The 19870-nt window shown below is 39.9% G+C and overlaps 2 protein-coding genes across 3 annotated transcripts in view; both read right to left on the bottom strand.

The window, feature by feature from the left end:
* Positions 1-447: 447 nt before the first annotated feature.
* Positions 448-19870, bottom strand: part of tmem178b (transmembrane protein 178B) — a 65090-nt gene continuing 45667 nt past the window's right edge. For both annotated transcript variants that reach the window (XM_047575853.1, XM_047575854.1), the window contains exons 4-5: positions 3646-3783; positions 448-3096 (exon numbers count right to left, since the gene is read on the bottom strand). In XM_047575853.1, the coding sequence (XP_047431809.1) occupies positions 2846-3096; positions 3646-3783 (389 nt within the window). In that variant the 3' untranslated portion in view covers positions 448-2845. The remainder of the gene's footprint in view (positions 3097-3645; positions 3784-19870) is intronic.
* On the bottom strand, positions 10568-11869 carry LOC125000354. Its single transcript, XM_047575855.1, has 2 exons — positions 11057-11869; positions 10568-10944 (listed from the first exon to the last, which is right to left on the bottom strand). The coding sequence occupies exons 1-2, from the start codon at positions 11390-11392 to the stop codon at positions 10621-10623; spliced, it is 660 nt and encodes a 219-aa protein (XP_047431811.1). The 5' UTR covers positions 11393-11869; the 3' UTR covers positions 10568-10620.

Genomic DNA, 19870 nt, shown 5'->3' with positions numbered 1-19870 from the left:
TCTGAAGTAGGATTTGTGGTTTAATTTACAGTAGATCAGTTATGATATAAAGACTTAACGATGCTCATCTTTTAGTCCGTTTTGACAGATGATATTTATATAAGCTGTACCAATTCCAACTCAACTTTGTTGGAAACCTAATCCATGCATGCATCGGCTCTATGAAATTATTCTCAATAATTAATCTCAATTAAGACTATGTACACACAGTACTGTGCAAAATTAAGGCTGATGAAGCATTTTACTGATGATGAAGAAATAATTCAATATTATATTCTTTTAAGATGACTTGCTGGCCTACTTATGTGTGACTTCGATGGAACATGAAGGTCCATTTCATCAGAATTACTCATCCCCGTCTAACTGATGTTTCCTGAGACCCTCCTATCTAACGTCATTCCCTCTCTCCCAGTAGACCCACAAAGACAAGACTGTTTCTGTACACACTTGAAGACAAAACTACTTTATTTTGATCTAGAACATTACTGAATTAATTTACAACCACACAATTTCTACCTTTATTCTGTATCTGAAATGGTTTCTATTCAGCCAATTCTACAGTAAACCAACATTATAGATTGAAATGCTGATTAATAAGTATGGTACATGATTGAACTGCAGCCAAACACTGCCTGTGTTACCTTGGAAAAAAAAAATACTGGTTCTGAAAGATTCTGTTATTAAAGTAAATTTATTAACCTTGTGCTCACTGTTTACCATCCTCTGAAATAGAAGAGGCCCTGCAAAATTCCCTGTCAGGGCTCTGCTTTTTGTCAAAAAAATTTATGTAAATGCTGTGTGCTCGGAGAAATAGTGGACTTTTACAGATCCCCTCTAATTTTTAGATGTGATTACCTTATCTGTGAAAATTTCCAGTCATCCAGGTCATAGTACATCAAGGCGAGGCCGAAACAACGAACAGCAGAACTTAAACGTTCTTGAAGGCATTTTATCAGTCAGGTTCCTTGAGTTCAGTTCGGAAGAAACCCCATAACGGCAACTTACAATACAACATCATTTACACCTTGAGCATGAAGGGTATTTGGCCAGCAATGCAATGACAAGATGTTATTCAGATTAAGTTGGGTGGTATCACATTTTCGCGATTAATGGTTGAAGGTGGCTGCATCTACCTCCACAGGACTGAGACATCACTTAAATCTAATGTAATCCAGAGGCATCAAACATAGATATGTTCTGTCCAAGTTTATTTATTCATGGAGCCACAAAGTGACGTTGTAGGAACACCAGCAGGTAATGTGTAATCTGCAAGAAATTATTATTATTTCAATCTACTAATCTGTTGATTATTTTTTATCATTAATGTTATTATAGCCCAAAAATGTGGTGTATCAAAGTCAATACACCATCACAAAGTACCAGTTTCTAACCACTATTAAGTAAAATCTCAGTCCAGGAGCCACTTTCAAGTCTTAATATCTCTCTACCAAAAGTTTTACACCCTATTCACGCCTTGATTCTGAGCTTCTGGCAACATCCTGTAATTGCAATTGAGTATTGAGTGGCTAACAGACTCTAATCGTGTGAATTTCAAGTGGGTACCACCCAAGATGGTCTTAATAAAAAACTATACTCACCACCAGTCATTTACAACTGAAGAAGCCTTTTAGATAAGTGATGTATCTTCAGAAGAGCTCAAGGGGTCTTTGTTGAAGTTTTGTTTTATATTTAACCCTTGCATAGTCACTTGGGACAGCAGAGTACAGAGCTAAATGCACAGCCCTCTTTAAAATGACCCTTCTTCACCTGCCACATCTACTGTAACCATCAACAAAACATAATAAGACAGACCTCAGTTAAACCATTACATCTATCTGTACATACCCAAGACAGTAGAGTTGGTAAAACTTTTGTTTCTATGGAGACTGAAAAACTCTCTCCCCACATCGACGCACATTCATACACACACATTTACCTGTATGACAATAATAAAGAAATTAAACACAAACTTTGCTCTTAATCTTATTGGTACATTCACAACATGAAAGGTTCAGTAAAAAGGAAAATACACTTTAAATAAAAGTACAATGCATGTATAAAATGCTAAGTAGCATGTGGGATTATCAGATGGAGTGGAATGCAACTACACCAAGATGAAAATGGTCTAGCATGACACTCTGTGGTTGTCATTTCTCTGGAATATTCTGTACATAATGTACAACAGTGGAGATCCTGGACCTCCTCTCTGCTCCACTGTCACGTATAACTGGAGAGACCTCGGAGGCTGGAATGCTGTAAATTAACCACTGGCCACTAAACATGATCCCAACCCTATAAGTCACATGGTTCTATGTCTGGTCCGTCCCATTTTCATCAATCATCCAAGAGGTTCCACGAGGAACGAAGTCCATGACACCTCTGTTTCAGTTTAAAAATGTGTATTGTTTCACTCAGATTCATTAAGTTCTCCACAGTGTTAGAAGACCAGTTAACAAAAGCAGTTTTTCAGGATGAACTTCATAATCCAAAACCTTTAGGGTTAACAGCTCTTTAGTTTTTCTCGCCACACTTCCTTTCCACCTTTGACTGTAAATCCTTCGCAGTCTTTCTTGGTCATGGTCCAATTATTTTTCTGCTCCACAACAACATAACAAGGACAACTTTGAATTTTTATTATTTTAGTTCTTCGGTTCTTTTTCTTATATTTTCAAGACACCCACACACACAAATAAAAAAAAAACAAAAACAAATCTGTAATCAGGCTTGAGTGAGGATGAGCAGACAGATGAACACGTGGAACGTTTTTTTTTTGTTTGTTTGTTTGTTTTTTCTGGTGATTTGTTGTCTGTCTGTGGATCACTTAGTTTTGTCACAGCTGCCATCTTTAGCAGACAGTGCCGTTCTCCTGTCGGGACTTGGGGCAGGTGGACCGGGGTATTGGCTGGACAGATGGAGCCAGGGTGCAAAAGAAGCCAGCGATGAGGGTGAGGCCTAGGCCTCCCCAGGCGCAGAACATGGACCAGCCATAGCCATGGCCAATGTCGTCAGGTAAGCCATACAGGTAACGTGGGTAACGGGAAAGCTCGAAATTGATGCCAGCAACACAAGTGCAGAGGGAGATGATGCAGAAGGTTCCTGCAACAACAGAACAAAATAATGAAGGATGTGATAACCCTGATGTCTTGGTAGTGAATTTTGTATTGCATTACAACCTGTCAAATCATTTAAAATGTGTCTATATCCTCCAGATTGAATGTACGAGTTTTGTTGGAATTAGACAGAAATTTCCCGGTGATTGTTGTGTTTTTTGATACACTGAACCCCATTAGGATGTCAAAATGCAGTAGTGATGGTCATTGCATTTGCAGCTTAATATCTCAAAACCTTAGCAATAATTCAACCATTCAAATTTGTGCCACTAAACCTTAATTTGATCAAGCATAAAATAAATAGGACTTTCAGATCCTTGGCTGCTCGATATATATCCCTAACCTGGTTTGCACTATCGCCAATTTTTTGTGGAAAAAATGTGTCCTTCTTCTCTGTTGGGTTGGATAAAATAGTGTTTCCATTAATATACTTAACTGGAAGACTAACAAAAAAACTAAAAGATTACAAGGAGAAAGTTTTTCCCAAAAAAGCTAGAAACTTGTGTGTGTAAGAGAGAGACATAGAGACACACACCTCCCATGAGAAATAGGAGGCCAGCCACATACTGCATGAGACCTCGGTCCCAGCAACAGCCAAGCACGCCAATGATCCAGCCGAAGAGGATGATGGCAACAGCCATTCCCATGAAGCCAGCCGTCATTCGCCGCAAGTCTAAAGAAACACAAAAGGAGAGTGTTTAATATCAAGTCAACGCACTGCAGTTGCGGAGTAAGAAGAAGCCCTGACACATACATTCATTTTGCCAGAAAGAGGAAAAGACAGAGCACACTCACTGGGATAGCACAGAAGATATATTAAGACGCTAATTCATCTACATATTTATAGTCCAAGCCAACAACATTATAATAGATTAGCATTCCCAGTGCATAAAGACACACAGTGTCTGTAATAAACACACTAGTTTTATTCTAATTGAAGCATGTGTACAGGAGGTGTTATAAGGAGAGCTCTGCTGTATACTGTGGTGGTTTGTTTTTGACCTACTGCAATTGGTGTCCTTAAATCTAACTAACCAAGATCAGACCTCATCTCATCTCATCTTCCGTACCGCTTAATCCTTTACTAGGATCGCTGGGGTTGCCGGAGCCTATCCCTGCTGGCATTGAATAGTGGGGTACACCCTGGACAGGTCGCCAGCCTATTGCAGGGCCTACACATAGATAAACAACCATTCACACTCACACCCACACCTGGGGTCAATTTAGAATCACCAATCAGCCTAACAGCCTAACATGTCTTTGGAGGTGGTAGGACACCGGAGAAAACCCACGCAGACATAGGTAGAACATGCCAACTCTGAGGAACGAGCTGGACTCGAACCCGGACCATCTCGCTGGGAGTCATCAGCGCTAACCACCGAACATCGAGCATCTTAATTCAATGTTGTGCTGGGAAACTTTTGGACCTGGCATTCATGTGGATACTTAGACATGTACCACCCATCTAGACCAGACCAGACACCCCCACCCCATAGTAATGACACTCCTTGGTGGCAGCAGCCATCCCCAGCAAGATGCTGGATTTTAGGTAGTTAATATAATGCTGATGTATGTTCTAGTGTTGTTTGTATTTTCTGAAAAGTTGCATTTTAGTTAGTTATTTGACTCAATAGAAATAGGATGTGGCATCATAATGAGGAGAAGGTACCATGCCAACCCATAGGGTGGTGAGAGTAGGAAAAAAATAAATAAGTAAATTAATACAGTGGTGGAAGAAGAAGAAATGACCTCATCCTCATGCGCATGTGCAGGGAAAAAAACGCTGAATGACATCACAAGAGCACCACCAGCAGTTATCTAACCAAACTGGTGTCCAGTGTTTCACCTGCACTGTATGTGGTCGACTTTTAGACCATGGCTTAAAGTCCCACAATGCTGTCAAGAAGCCCCTGATCAATGAGAAGCAGAGGTTAGCCCAGCGATATTGGGCCCAGACACACAAGAACTGGACAGCCAGGAATTGGAAGAAGATTCTGTTGTCAGATGAATCCAGTTTCCAGCTTTATCTTCCTCCTGCTAATGTGAGGGTACACAGAAGGCCAGGGGAAGCATTATCTCCAGCATCTATTGTCAGAAATGGTGGAGGCATTATCATGGCTGGGGATGCATGAGTGCTGCTGGTGTTGGTCATCTCACAATTAAAAGTAAAAAAGAAGACTGGGACAAGATCACCTCTCATTAGGATGAAAGGCTCGTGGGGAACATGCCAACCAGGATTAGAGCTCTACTGTGTGCTAATGGCAGGAGTACTGAATATTAATTTGATGAAGTGATGGTTTATTTATTTTTTGGTCAATTTTGAACACATTTGCTGTTATTTGTTGACTTTGATACCTACTCTTTAACGCGAACCACAATGAACACCTTTGCGAAGTGATGAAAGTGCAAATGTGTGATTTGATTCTGGCTTTTAATATGGATTATATTCCCATTGGATAGGGCTGTTTTTATTGCACTACTAAACCTGTGTTTACCTGCACATGACAAAAAAGCATTGTAGTGATCAGATAATGTGTAGTTCTCTCTGTGCTTCTAAAACAGTTATGAATCATCAAAGAATGGAAATGTACCTGATAAGTCCCTCTGGGTTTTTTAATTTTAATTATTTTTTTTTGGTTACTCCTGCACATTCCTTTCTCAAACTTTGTATTTTGCGCTAATAATAATAATAATAATAATAATAATAATAATAATAATAATAATAATAATAATAATAATAATAATAATAATAATAAATATATATATAGAAAGGTTGTGAGTGGGGGTCTTTGGTCCTATAGGTTGAAGAGAGGGACACTGCTGGATCCTCTGTGGATCAGGTTTGTTCCAGTGTTCCTAAACTGTTTTTATGTGTGCCTGTATCAGACTGCATTGCACACATTACATCCTCGAACACCTTATTGTTCGCAGTAGCTTAAAGGAGCTCAGTAGGATCAGAGAATGTTTTAGTATTTCTGCTGTAAAAACATAGCCAGGCTGTCTGCAGCTACAGCTCACTGGGGAGAAATTATATAGCTTAATTTTAAAACCCCATGAAAAGTGCCACTGGGAAGAAAACAATAGAGTGGGAAAATCAAATTATGCAAGATAGCAGGAAGAAGGCAGGCGGGGTGTGATGAGGAATGAGTTTTCAGCAGAGTCTGTGTCTGTTAACATGCAGTTCACTGAGGAAACCCTTGCATGCCCTGTGGCTTTGCGGTATTGTAGGGATGCCTCATACTTTTCCTCTGGGGCTGGGGCCATATGGGAGCTTTCAAGTTAGCGGCAGTGTGAGCACTGCCAAGTTGAGTCAGTAGCTTGTCACAGTAAAATGTCAAGGGATAGACACACACCGCAAGATGGTGTGAGCAAAACAGGGAACCAACTTCACAAGTCAGAAGTAGATTTTCAAATTTTAGCATTTTCAAAACAGCTTGAAAGCAGCAACAACATATCATCACCTTGACTGGTCCCTGACCTGGTCAAAGAAAAACCCAGATCATCCATTATCAGGACATTTTCAGACCACATGAATCACATAAAAGAAAAGCGTGAACACATCAGGATGCATTGAAACTGCATTTATGTATTTCCTCAATCACTAATGTCTTTATTTGCCTTTATGAGTGTAGATTACGGTGTGTATGAAAACTTCCAATGTTGGTGATTTGTGCAGGTCTTACTAACATCTGGGCAGAGATCCATAAATAATAACTTAACGTGTGTGCTAAAGTCATGTTACACACATAACCACACATAAATAAAACAGCGCTGTTCTGGAGCAATGGTAGATATCCATCAGAGACAACAGCTCTTAAAATATACTACTTAATGACGTCAGGTATTTGTTCGCATACAGAGAGACTGAGATTGGACATGTATGTTAATGCCAGGCCACACACACAAAAACACACACACACACACACACACACACACACACACACACACACACACACACACACACACACACACTTGCCCACACATGTTACCAACCTCTACTATGCAAAGTCTTTTCTTTAAACTATTAATCTAGTAATTTTGATTATTGTTAATAATTTAATTACTGGAACTGGAATTCACAACTAGACTATTTTAGGAGACTGATAGTCTGATTACTGATTGAAATAATAACACTGTAGCACCAATATTAATTAAGGCCGCTGACATAAGGCCAAACAATGGCATACAAACAGGATTACTAACGACTCTATATCCTGTAGTAAACATCTTCTGCAGCCCAGGCTTATTTTAGGGCAGTTAATGATTAGTGGGCGCTAGTGGTACTGTCAGTTGCTTGCCAGTTAAGAAGCAGATGCATGTGTTAAGTGACTGTGGTACCACAAAACAGATAGCCAGGTGGCCAGAAGACTTGTTGGCCTGGCTCACTGGACGGATAACAACATTGACAGTAGCACATGCTGTCCTGCACCACAGATAGGGTGACAGCCATGATATGACGCAGCATTTAGGATGGAACCAGCCAATATTTAGGAATAAATAACACTTTCCTCTATCAATGACCAATGAACCAATGTAAAACATTTGTCACTGCGACACAGTCATTCCTGACATCCCAATATTTACTATGATGCTATGATAGTTTGTCAAGACTAGATTTGATGGGAATTTGGGTTTACACGGGAAGCCATGCCTCAGTCTTTCTGACACCATTATAAAAGGAAAAAATGTTTTCAGAAGTCAGGTGAACTTGAAAACTAAGTGATATGATGTAAATAAGAATCAGAATTACGTTATTGATCCCAGGGGGAAGTTACTGAAGACAAATTTGACAAGACATTTTGACCTTTTTTACAGGAAAAATTGTTCTTTACATATTCAAATCAAATACACACTTAGCGGAACTGGCAAGGGGAATCCTTGACACAACTGTTATTGTCACACGCTAGAAAAAGGAGAGTGAAGGCAGGTGACTATGGTTTCTCAGGCTGTGGACAGACCCATACACACTGAGGAGATAAGCACCAATGCTGAGGGGGCAGCTTAGTGACACCACACAGCTCTAAAACTGGACTCTGTGTTTTCACTGATTGACTGTGCCTTATGTAGTATTTCCCTGCAACACACAGTACATTGTCCCACAAACTCACCATACCCGCTGGGTCATGTTAACCAGCTGCATGTTAGTAAATAAGTAAAATGATGTCTGTCTGCACATTGCTGTCCATACCACTGACATGGACCCTGAGGGAATGTGCAGATTTGGCAACTTGCGAGAAGTAATCTGTGTTTGCAAGATGGATTTGTGGCACAACTGTTCTTAAAAGTCTAAAACAGATTCATAATGCTTGTTTTCTGTGTGTATGCGTGCATTTAATTGTGTGTCCATGGATAAAGAATGTTAGAGACACACACTGAAGCCTCCCCCTCAAGTCCCACTGAATTCTGAATTTTCAGATTCTCTGAAAAAAATAGACTACATGTAAAATGAATTACCATCAGGCTTAAAATATCAAAATGAGACAGTCTTTTGAACAGCTCTTTGAAAGGAACAGATCCACAAAATCCAGCTAACTTCAAAGAGCCATAAATCCCATCACTATTATTTATTGAAGTCCCATGCTACAGCTGACTGGTTTGATTAATCCACCTGTCCAAACACTTATAAACCTCAGGTAACAAGAGATGTTCAGTAATTTGTTATGTAGGCATCCTTTTTCTTCAAGCAGACTGGCATGTATTAAACAGGTGCCTCCACCAATGTCCTGCTTTCAAAAAATCAATTAAAACTTACCACAAGGATAAAAGGCAAGTTTATGGTTGTGTTAACTGTTTTTGAAAGCTTATAATTGCAGCTGGTGGACTCTTCTCATATACTCTCTAACACCCACACAAATGCTCCCAGCATAGAAAATAGAACTGGTGATGTGACTGATGTGTCTCTGTGCAGTGCAGCCCGTAGGGGTGGAGTATAACGTTTTCTCTCCCAGAGAGGAGATGTTGACAATAGACAGGGACAAGAGGCTTCTGTGTGATGAGACATGGTGATGTGTAGCCAGTCATTTATGTGTCTGTGTCATCTCCTGTAGACAGCTATCAGATTGAATATTCCTTTTCCAATTATTCATAACTTACTATTCATAACTCATAAGAGGAAAATCAAATCATTTGAAAATTTATGTCGGATTTATATTGCAAATAGTTAGTTGCCTGCTATTTCTTTTCTTTTACCGCTGATCTGTCTCAGGTACTGGATGTGATTACTTTGATTATAGCTCCTGAAGAGTCTGGGTTGCTTTACCGGTCCACCTACTTTTTCATTTGTTCCTTGTTTGTCATTGTTTTTATCACATGGGCTCTGTCCGTGAAAATGATATTGCTGTTTTTGTTAACATGACTCACATTCCATCATATGGCTGAAAGGGGTTTTTCCATCTTTATGCTATATGACAAATCAATGTCATGTTTCTCTCATGTACAACTGACATTGACAAGATTACATCAAATTCAGATTACACTGAAGAACTGCTCCTTCCATCCTGTGTCTGGGTCAAAGATATGAAGAGAATGTGGAGTTACAAACTAAAGAGCAGTGCAGTGTGAGTAATACTCCTCCTCTTATTGCCTGCACTTCAAGGAAACTAACATGACCCAAGGCTGGATCTCTTCCAGAGCTCCTCTGCAACTGCTAATGCTAAGGGCACCTCCATTGCAGCATACTGTAGTGTTTCTGAAGCATAAAATATCTAAGAAAGGTCAACTGAGCAGCCTTCTTCAACATCAAGGTTCCCCCCTTTTCCATTGTCCTGAGCCTGTGTCACTGTCAAGATAGTACTTTGCAGCTATTGTAGCTGTTTGAGCATTAATGGTGATTTGCAGGTCAAAAACCTATCTAGACACTTTATAAAGATCAAAACACTTCATCTTTTTTGAACAAGCAAACACTTCATCTTCTTGGAAAGAGTGGGTGATATACTCAAGCAAAAAACAGTAGCCTAATTGTTCAGATTTAAATAAATGAATTGTTACAAAGAGGACATGAGAAAATGAGAAAAGTCGCTGAACATGTACATTTAAAATAAGGATCTAATAATTAGATGATGAGAACCTCCCTAAGATTAACAGGTGAAGCATGTGCTATTTAAACTTTTTATGTCTAGGGTACAGTGTTCTCTTTGCCATTAACCCTGTAAAACCCAGATATAGAAAAACGCAAAAAAAAAAAAAAAAAAAAAGTTAACCATTCAGATGTTGTTGTAGGAGGCCTTTGGGGGTGAAAATGGAGTGTTTTCAAAAATGTTATGTTTTAGTAAGTTTTTACGGAAATGTTGTAATATTGCAACGTTGGGCCTAAAGGGGAGCAGAATCTCCTGTATTTCCGCTCATTGTCTGAAAAACAGTACAGAACTAAGGATTCATTTGCAGGGTTTTGCTTTTCCCAAACCAGCATATAGCATGAATAATAATCTTAGTCATGTTGTTATGAAGTGTGATTTATTCTAACAACAAGCACTTTGACAGTTATTTACATTATTTACATTATACGTTGCAGTCAGTTGCAGTGATAGTCCCAGAAGCAGTTCTTGTCCTCTGAAAAGCAGAGGCGGACATCACATTTGCTGCATTGGGTATTAGTATACCCTTTACTGCAATGTCTGCAGCGTCCTCTTGTTATCTTGTGTATAAAGTGTCCAGTGAGGTCTCTGCGCACATCCAGAGGGGGGTGTGCACATGTTTTTTTGGAGGAGGGACCGCTTGGACTCCCATCACCCAAGGATGGTCTCTTTCCAGCATCCAAAGGGCTCCCTGCTGCGCCTGGGCTCCTGTTGCCTGCAGATGGTCGTCCTCTCTTTGGAGTTTTGGGTGCTGTGCCCACCTGATTAGGAAAAAAAAGAAGAAATATATCAGTTCATATACATCTCAAATACGTATGAAGATACCAGTCAAATATGTCACAAACAAGGTAAATAGCAGAAATAGATAATTACCAGAATGAGAGAGGATGCAAGCTGTGCCTGGAACATCCTCATGTTCAGTGTCTCCTTCTTTGGCATCTTGAGAGCTTGGCAGTACCGCTTGTAGAGGAGCCAGGCGTTGACCACAGCGAGGGTGATGGTGTGCCAGAAGATGTACATGTACCACCGCCGGGATTTCAGGGCGTACTTGTATTTACTTGTATGTACTTGCAGGCGGACCTGCCTGGCTGTTCCCCCATAATGGATGCCTTGCTCAAGGAGCTTCGCTACCAGTGGAACAGAGGTGAAGTAGTTGTCTACGTAGATCTTGTAGTTTTGGCCCTTTGGAAGTGTGGAGGCAAGCTTCATCACAACATCACCTGACAATCCAAGTTCAGACTTGACTCATACTCCATTGATGCACCCTTGGTAAACATCAAAGTCAAGCATCATGCCAGAAATTCCAGCTCTCACCCATACTTTAAACCCCCATGGGTGTGGCTTGCCACGCATATACTGCTTGATGCTGCTGAACTTCCCCTTGAAAGGTATATCATCATCTCATCCACAGAATTGTGCTCTTCTGGTACCACCTGCAGGCAGTTCTCTCTGAGCGAATCAAGCCATGGTCTGAGTTTCCAGAGTTTGTCCCTCTTTTCAGTCTCCGACACTGTCAAGTTGTTTACAAAATGCAATGACGTCAAAAGCGATTGGAATCTGTTGCGTGGCATCACATCAGCAACAGGTGGGTGCCGTGTATCCGTCTCCCAGTACATGCGGGTTCCAGGCATTTGTACCAGGCCCATCCTCAGGTACATGCCGAACGCTGTTTTTCTGTTTTCTTATTAATAGAGACTAAGACAAAGGGCAGACATGCACAAACAGAATTTCTTTGGTAAAAAGTCCTGCATTCTGTGATAAGGAGAAAATACTAAGAGTGTAAGAGGTGGTTAAAAATCATTATAAGTAAATTAAAATGTTTAGATACAGCAATATATCTTTGCACTTTAGTTTCTAGTACAATAAAATATGTAATCCAATATATGGCTAAGGCTAGAATGTGTAAATAATGTATTGTTTAAAGTTATATTGTAAAAATTTTAATGTAAGTTCCTCTCAAGACATTCCTCTCAGAAACAGGGCTGTTTTGACTACCACTTTGACCCAACGTTGTAATATTGCAAAATTTATAAAACAAGCTCTAAATAAAATGTAGGGCATATTTTCCACAAACACTACATATGTTCATGTTCTAGACACCGTAATAAACACAAAGCATTTTACTTACTTGAATCAGATGAATCCAGTCCAGTAAATCGAAGGGATGTTGCTCGATCAAAAAATTGGAGGTTGTGTGACTTCTTGACCCGAGGGCGGGCCTTATATACAAATGTTGGATCCAATCGCATTGTGAGAACAAACAATAGGACCAAATGATCATGTTAATGTGGTTGAACCAAAAAAAAAATAAAAAATTAGATTTTTTTTTGGGATGACCAAAATTGTTGTAATTCTGCAACACTGGGTCTTAGAGGGTTGCGTTGAGTCATCAAGATTTAAAGGATGAATGCCTAGAGTCTGCCCAAGGGATTAAAAACATCTCAAAATTACAGGTACACTTTCAGATGCAAGAACCACAGAATATCTTTACAAGTTCTTTCAGAATGACCGAAGTTCTGAGCAGAGTCTATGCTGCTGCTAGCAGAGTGCTACATGCTACAGAGGACACCACGGTCCCTATATTGTGGTAATGCTTGTACACATATCTAATCTGATAATTTGCCACCATGCAGACAGTCTGTTAAGGTCAGATTGGAGAAACAATTTTAAAAAGATTGAAAAAGCCCCACTAAGCCATTTTTCTTTTAAATATTAATTACCTACAGCTTATCTAGACTCTAGCTTTTGAAGAAGACTTTCACCGCTCATTCAGACTTGATTATGTTCATTGAGATCATAATAGCACTTAGTGTTCAAATTGGTACGTAAAACTATTGAAAAAATCAATGTTTGTTGGGGACCCCTGCTCAGAAATGGTACACCTCTCTACTTTTGTAGGTCGTGCTCTCACTCAGCTTAGTTTGATCAGTAAAGACTAGTTCTTCATCCCCAGTTTACCTGCAGCCAAAGAAACTGAATGAAACCTGTCTGACAAACAAGTGCTGAAGACTCATCAGTATCACAAAAGAAGTTGGCCGGTACCGGAATGTGTTGTTTGCTGCAAGAAGCTAGCTAATTACTGCATTAAAAGCCAAACAAAAGCCTGTAACTGGCTTGATGGATGGCTGCAACCACCATTGTGTCTGACAAGTCCAAAATGTCCATTATTATTTTCTTAGGAAGAAAGAATTTGATAGATGGTCATGTTTTTATTGTGCACTTTTCTACCTATTGGTGCTTTACGGTGACAATGTACACATTTACACACCAGTGCCAAATGTCACGTCCAAACACACTTTAGCAAGTGGCATGTTCTGGGGACTGAACCACTGACCTCTGACACTGGCACACACTAAAAATGGTTTAGGAACAACTCCAAAAGCCAAACAAAGAACCATGTGTTGAACTCGACTTCAAATTCACTCGATCCCAAACTGAACAAGTATCTATGGGATGATCCAGAGAGGCCCCTCCCTCAGCCCATAGGACCCAAAGGTCCACTAAGAACAGTCTTTCGCCAGACACCACCGAACACCTTCAGACGGCCCATATCTATTGTTTGATGAGTCACAACTGTTTTGGAGGCACAAAGTGACCCTACACAATATTAGGTCATAATCTTATGCATGATCAGTTTATATGCGTATGAAGCAAATTATATGCACTTTGCACAAATATTAGAATCACAACATCAATACAAATGGGTTTGCTGCATTGTACATGAACTCTCTTTGAGACAGTGGCTGTCTGAGGTGCTGGACAACTCTTCCCTCTCCACTGAAACTACATAAGGATGAGCAGTGACTGATCACTTGGCCTGCAGGCACTGTGGCCACATGTCTAGATACAACTGATTTCGACTAATCTGGAGTCCCAGAAACACAAAAGTATAATGAGGTCCATCCAGATTTGCCAGCTATGAGTGTATGCAGTGTTTCCATCCTGTTAATTATACTTAATTGTACATCCCATCAATCACTCACAATAAGAGAAAATGCAGAATGCATGCACATATGCAGGAAACAGATTTACGCTTTGACTTAGAAGAACATAGGAAAGAAAAGAAAAAACATTACACCCTGCACCAAGATTACTGTAGAAAACAAATAACTGCATGTCTTGACCTTCCTCTAATTAGGTTTGAATAGCCAACACATTGCTTGCAACTGCAACTTTTCCATAACCATCACCAAGTGATAGTGGTTGAGGATAGAGAATTCCCAAGGCTTACACAGAAAGGTCACCTTGACAAGTAGGACCTGAACTACTCTGCTTTAAACAATAAATCAAAACTTCATGGTCCACTGTGTACAAAAAGCAACAGTCAAATCTGAAAGCACAAGAATGACAATGTCACCAGAGTCAATCGCTAAAAAGATATCATTAAAAACTGTCAAAAGGTTCTGTGATTTGGAGGATTTAAAAAAACAAAAAACAAAAACATGACACTGGTTGGACTAAGTCATGTATAACTTACTTAACAATATACTCTTAATTTATGTCCAGGCTTGTGGTTAGAGAAGTGGTCTTGGCACATGAATGTTGTCTACATCCACGGCTGAGGTGCTCTTAAGCAAGGCAAATAAATACCAAACTGCTCCTCAGGATGTTAATTATTGATTGATAAGTAATTAGCCACTCCAATGTGTAAATCTTCACATGCTGTGACGATTATTGTGTGGAAAAGTCACTTGTTATCTGACCTGCATGCTTCATGGTGGGTATAGGGGTTATTATACTGTATTAATCTGTACGATTCCAAGAATTTCACATAAGCCAAATCCAAGATAAACTTGAGGAGTCTGGACATTTGTCTCAGTCATTAGAATAGCTTGCTAGGGTATAAGTAAACATAAATGGAAGTTCACCTAACAAACTAATCAGTTTGTGTATCTACATACACACTGATGATCAGACTATTCGCCTCACATCAAAGTGATACCCTCAGGTATATAGCATTCTAAAAAGTATAAGACCCACTACAGCACTGAGAATTCCTTCCAGAGGAGGTGATGTAAAAATTGGATTGGACACAATATTTAAACAATATTGCCTCCCTACCACCTTAAGTGATCCCTCCATGTTAGTTTCTGATGTTTGCTTGTGTGAGTGTGTGAAAGCGACCAAATGGAGAGGTGGAGGTTCTACCGTCTCAGATTAACAGGATGAAAGCAGTGACGTTAAAAGGCATTTCAAGCAGTAGTCAGTGACAATTAGCCCTGGCATCCACCTTTGGTTGCTACCTTAGATTATACACTGTCAATCACAAACAGCTTTTCCTAGCTCACAACTTGTGCTTCCTTTTGAAGTAACAAATCCTTAAGCTGCAGTATGAGGAAAAAACTCTTTCCATCATATCCTCTCTCAAAGCAAATGCATGCACTTTTGCTGCTGTCTGCATCTCTGTCAGACAATGGGGGTGGGAAAAGGGATATTTTGTACTCTCTGCTGTTGCTTTGATGTTAAGCAGTTATGGGGGAAAATGGTTATGGTTCTCCACTCTGCCCGCTCTGCTGTGAGTTGATATAGCTTGTTTTAGTTTTATTTTGATTGACAGGAACAAATGAGTATCATGTTCATCTCTGAGTCTTTGAAGCAATGTCAGAGTCACCCAGCAGTTTCCTAAAGCCTGTGCAATAGAAGGGAACTGAACAGTCAGGCTTGCCCAAGCTCAATTTCACACACTTCATGAATTCAAAACTAGGCTGTCAAACTTACTTTATCCATACAAGGCCCATGGCAGTGTGGTGGATTTAGTCCTGGACATTTCAGAAGCTGAACAGAAAACTATTAAAATCTGTCTGCTGACCAAACAGCCTAGAAATGCTGAGTGGATGTTGAGTTACTTAGCTATGAAGAGTTGTTATTGTGTTTCCATGGGCAGGCTGTGCAAATGCATTATGTTAGTCACTGAATGTCAGTTGGTTGGGTCAGTCAAATATACCAAGTGTAACTATGTCACTATATAATCTCAGGATGAAAGCAAAGCGTATTCCACAAATGCCACTAAGCCTGTTTTCTTGGTCTGAAACTATCAAATCAGTGCTGCTAAATGGCAGTCAATATGTCTATGGTGGTATATAAAATGTGACATTCTGGGATGTATTCTGAAATATTGAAGGGGAAACTATACCAAAACTTTCTTTCCACACAAAGTTTTTTTCACAAAAGCAGTTCTCTACTTATACATCTTCATGACAGCATGAAATGTCTGTGGTGCACAACTTAACCACAGGTGGAGTTAATTCCTTGTCTGCCAAGTGTGGAAATAGGTTAGCACAAGTGGCAGAGGACATGATGTGGGAACTGAGCCCCAGGTTGCTGAAAACCAGACCGTTTACCCACGGTTATTGTAGAAGAAGCCCTTGCTCCATGAGTAGCGTAAACCTAGTGAGACCTAATTACTCCAACTGTTCCTGTTAAAGGGCCAGACCAACAATTGTTGGTCTACTATCAGGAGAGGGATTGCTCACCAAACAGTGCATCATTACTTCCTGGCAGATGCACCATAATTAGGAACCATGGCATGCTTGTGCGTTCTGGAGCCACCAGAATGAAGTCTTAGTTCTAATGGGGAACATGCTCTTAAGGACAAGGAGTCAAATAAAGTTGCCCTTCCGTATTCGCAATTCTTTCACAGCATCTGAACAAGTATGGGACTCTGTTTCTCAATGTTTTGTGGGGGAAACCTTTAGAGATACATTATATTGCCAAAAGTATTTGCTAATCTGCCTTAAGTGACATCCCATTCTTAACCCACTGGGTTTAATATGTGCTGGCCCATTCTTCACAGCTATAACAGATTCAACTCTTCTGGGAAGGCTAGTTTAGGAGTGTGTTTATAGGACTTCTTTACCATTCTTCCTGAAGCGCATTTGGGCACATGTTGGGCAAGAAGGCCTAGCTTGCAGTCTTTGCTCCAATTCAACCAAAAGATGTTCTATCGGGTTAAGGTCAGGACTCTGTGCAGTCCAGTCAAGTTCTTCCACACCAAACTGACTGTTCATTCATCCATGTCTTTATGGACTTTGCTTTTTGGAAAAGGAAGGGGCCATCCCCAAATTGTTCCCACAAAGTTGCAAGCATGAAATTGTCCAAAATCTTTTAGTATGCTGAAGCATTCAGAGTTCATTTCACTAGAACAAAGGGGCCAAGCACAGATCCTGAAAAAACAACACCACACCACCCTTCTACCAAACTTCATATTTGCTACAATGCAGACAAGTACTGTTCTCCTGGTAACTGCCAAACCCAGATTTGTCGATCAGATTCCCATATGGAGAAGTGTGATGCATCACTCCAGAGTCTCCACTGCTCTAGAGTCCAAGTGGCACTGTGCTTTACACCACTGCATCTGACGCTTTGCATTGTACTTGATAATGTATGACTTGGATGCAGCTGCTCACCCATGGAAGCTCTCTACACACTGTTCTTGAGCTAATCTGAAGGCCACATGAAGTTTGGAGGTCTGTAGCGATTGACTCTGCAGAAATGCACCTCAGCATCGCTGACCCCACTCTGTCATTTTAGTGGCTGAACTGCTGCCTTTACCAATCACTTCCACTATGTTGGTAAATTTCCCAACTGGACTTGTTGCACGAATGCCATTCTATCACTATACCACACTGGAATTCACTGAGCACCTCAGAGCATTCTTTCACAAATGTTTGTAGAAGCAGTCTGCATGCCTAGATGCTTGATATATATCTGTGGCCATGGAAGTGACTGACCTTTTATTTGGATGGGCGAGTGAATACTTTTGGCAATACATAACGTATCAGATCCACTGCTAGGTTCTGTATCGATGTGAGCTGGTGTTTCTGAATCATCATAATGAGACTAAACATGCAGACAAATGAACAGAAATCTGAAGCTTTACTAGCTGAGCTACCAATAAGAGCTTTCCAATTGCTTCACATATTCCTAGTTCAATTATTGGTCTGGCCCTTCACAACAGTTTCTTTTTCAGATGAGAATATTCCAGAGGTTCTCCAACAAATGTAAAGAGCATTTGCCACCCTGGTCCAAATAGATAAAACACAAGCAAATTAAAAAAAAAAAAATCCATTTGATAATATACATATGTACTGCAAATACAACTCAGCTTAGTACAGGAATGCAGCGCATGTACAAAAAATGCAAAAGCACCTACAGCACTGATATAGATGACCACCAAAATGAAAAAAGTGTCCTCTATTAATCATAGGGAGATGTTACTAATAAATTCCTCTCCTTGAATCCTCGCAACACTTAACAAACTGAAGTAATAAAATTAACTAGTGATAATACTTAAAATCAGTAAGCTATGTGTGATTCTGCTATGAAAAATAAACTGCATTGGTATGTGATTAATTAACCCTGTGTATTTATGAAAATCAGCCATATGAAGTTAAGTTATGACTTGGGAAATAGTTTCCCTTTACAGTCAGCTAATTGAAGCACATAACTGTGTGTGATTTTGATACCCATGCGTTCATGGGCTTTGCCATTCAGAACGGTGATCTAGAAGTGAGTTCATTTCTACTGCTTTATGCTTAGGCTGCTGAGGGATGATGCACTGAGCAACCTCCTTTCCTTTCTCACACACCTACCACATATCTTCTTATTTCTTATCTAATGTCTACTCTCTTACAGCTTCTGCATTCATGTGCTACTACTGTATAGCATGTTAACTGCTGTGTGTCCTTTCCTTCATCTCCATTTCTCTCCCCTCCTCCCTCATGTTCTTGTGAGTGGAGTTGTGCGTTTCAGACCTGTGGAGCTCCATACTACTCGTCTGTGGTCCTGGTCTCATCAGCCTGCCCAGTCTTCATGACCTGCTGTTATCCTCTCCTAATCCTCCTACCTGCCTACTATTCCTCTTATATTCAATTATTATAGCACCTTGCTCACCTGTAATTGAACAAATGTCCCATGCTCTTTTTATATTCATTATTAATGTATTGTGCAACATGCTTTAGCTATCTCTTGCACTTAAATCATGATCAGATTCTAAATGTACGCTTTATATGAAATGTTTATCTCATTCCTCCTATCCTCTCTCTTTTTCTGTCTCTACCCAGTGGGCCTCAAGCAGATGCATTCCTCCATATAAGCTGGATTCTACTCAAGGTTTCTTAGTGTTAAAAGGATGCTTTTTTTTCCAGGCTGGTAAAGAATACTGGGAGTTCAGGTCATAGATTTGTGGAGACAGTACACACTGCAGATGTGGACCTAAGTGAGACCCATGCTGGAGACAGGGCCAGAAAGAAAATCTGGATCAGCAACTGCTTTAGAGACTATGCAAAATGCAACATCTACCTTCACAATCACCAAAGATGCCATAGGCATATTCTTATTTGAATGGAACAACATTTCTATTAATACAATTATTACTTGTGGATTTTTGGACTTTTTTAATATATCGTAATTCATACAAACATTACTTCTACAACAATGGGGTTGTAGTATGATTATAGTAAGATTATATAATCTTCTGGAAGTTAGAAATCAATGAATGCAGCAGAGTGTACCATTTTTTCTGTGTGCGTTTCTTTGCTATCTTTTGTTGAAATAAAAATAACCCCTTACACATTACAATTTTTACATGCCATCTTTAAATGGCATCAAGGTAGTATCTAAAGCGCTCTCTGGTTCCATCTTCTTCTTCTTCTTTTTTTTTTACAATGACAGCTGTTTTTTTTACCA

This window comes from Mugil cephalus, chromosome 22, assembly GCF_022458985.1.
Source record: "Mugil cephalus isolate CIBA_MC_2020 chromosome 22, CIBA_Mcephalus_1.1, whole genome shotgun sequence".
NCBI lineage: Eukaryota > Metazoa > Chordata > Actinopteri > Mugiliformes > Mugilidae > Mugil > Mugil cephalus.
The sequence above is the reverse complement of the archived record's forward strand: the minus strand, read 5'-3'. Positions and strand labels throughout refer to the sequence as shown.

Coding starts and splice junctions, on each gene's coding strand:
- LOC125000354 (XM_047575855.1), bottom strand. CDS start 11,392: ATGAAGCTTGCCTCCACACTTCCAAAGGGCCAAAACTACAAGATCTAC. Junction 10,945..11,056: donor TTGCATCCTCTCTCATTCTG/GTAATTATCTAT, acceptor TTTCCTAATCAG/GTGGGCACAGCACCCAAAAC.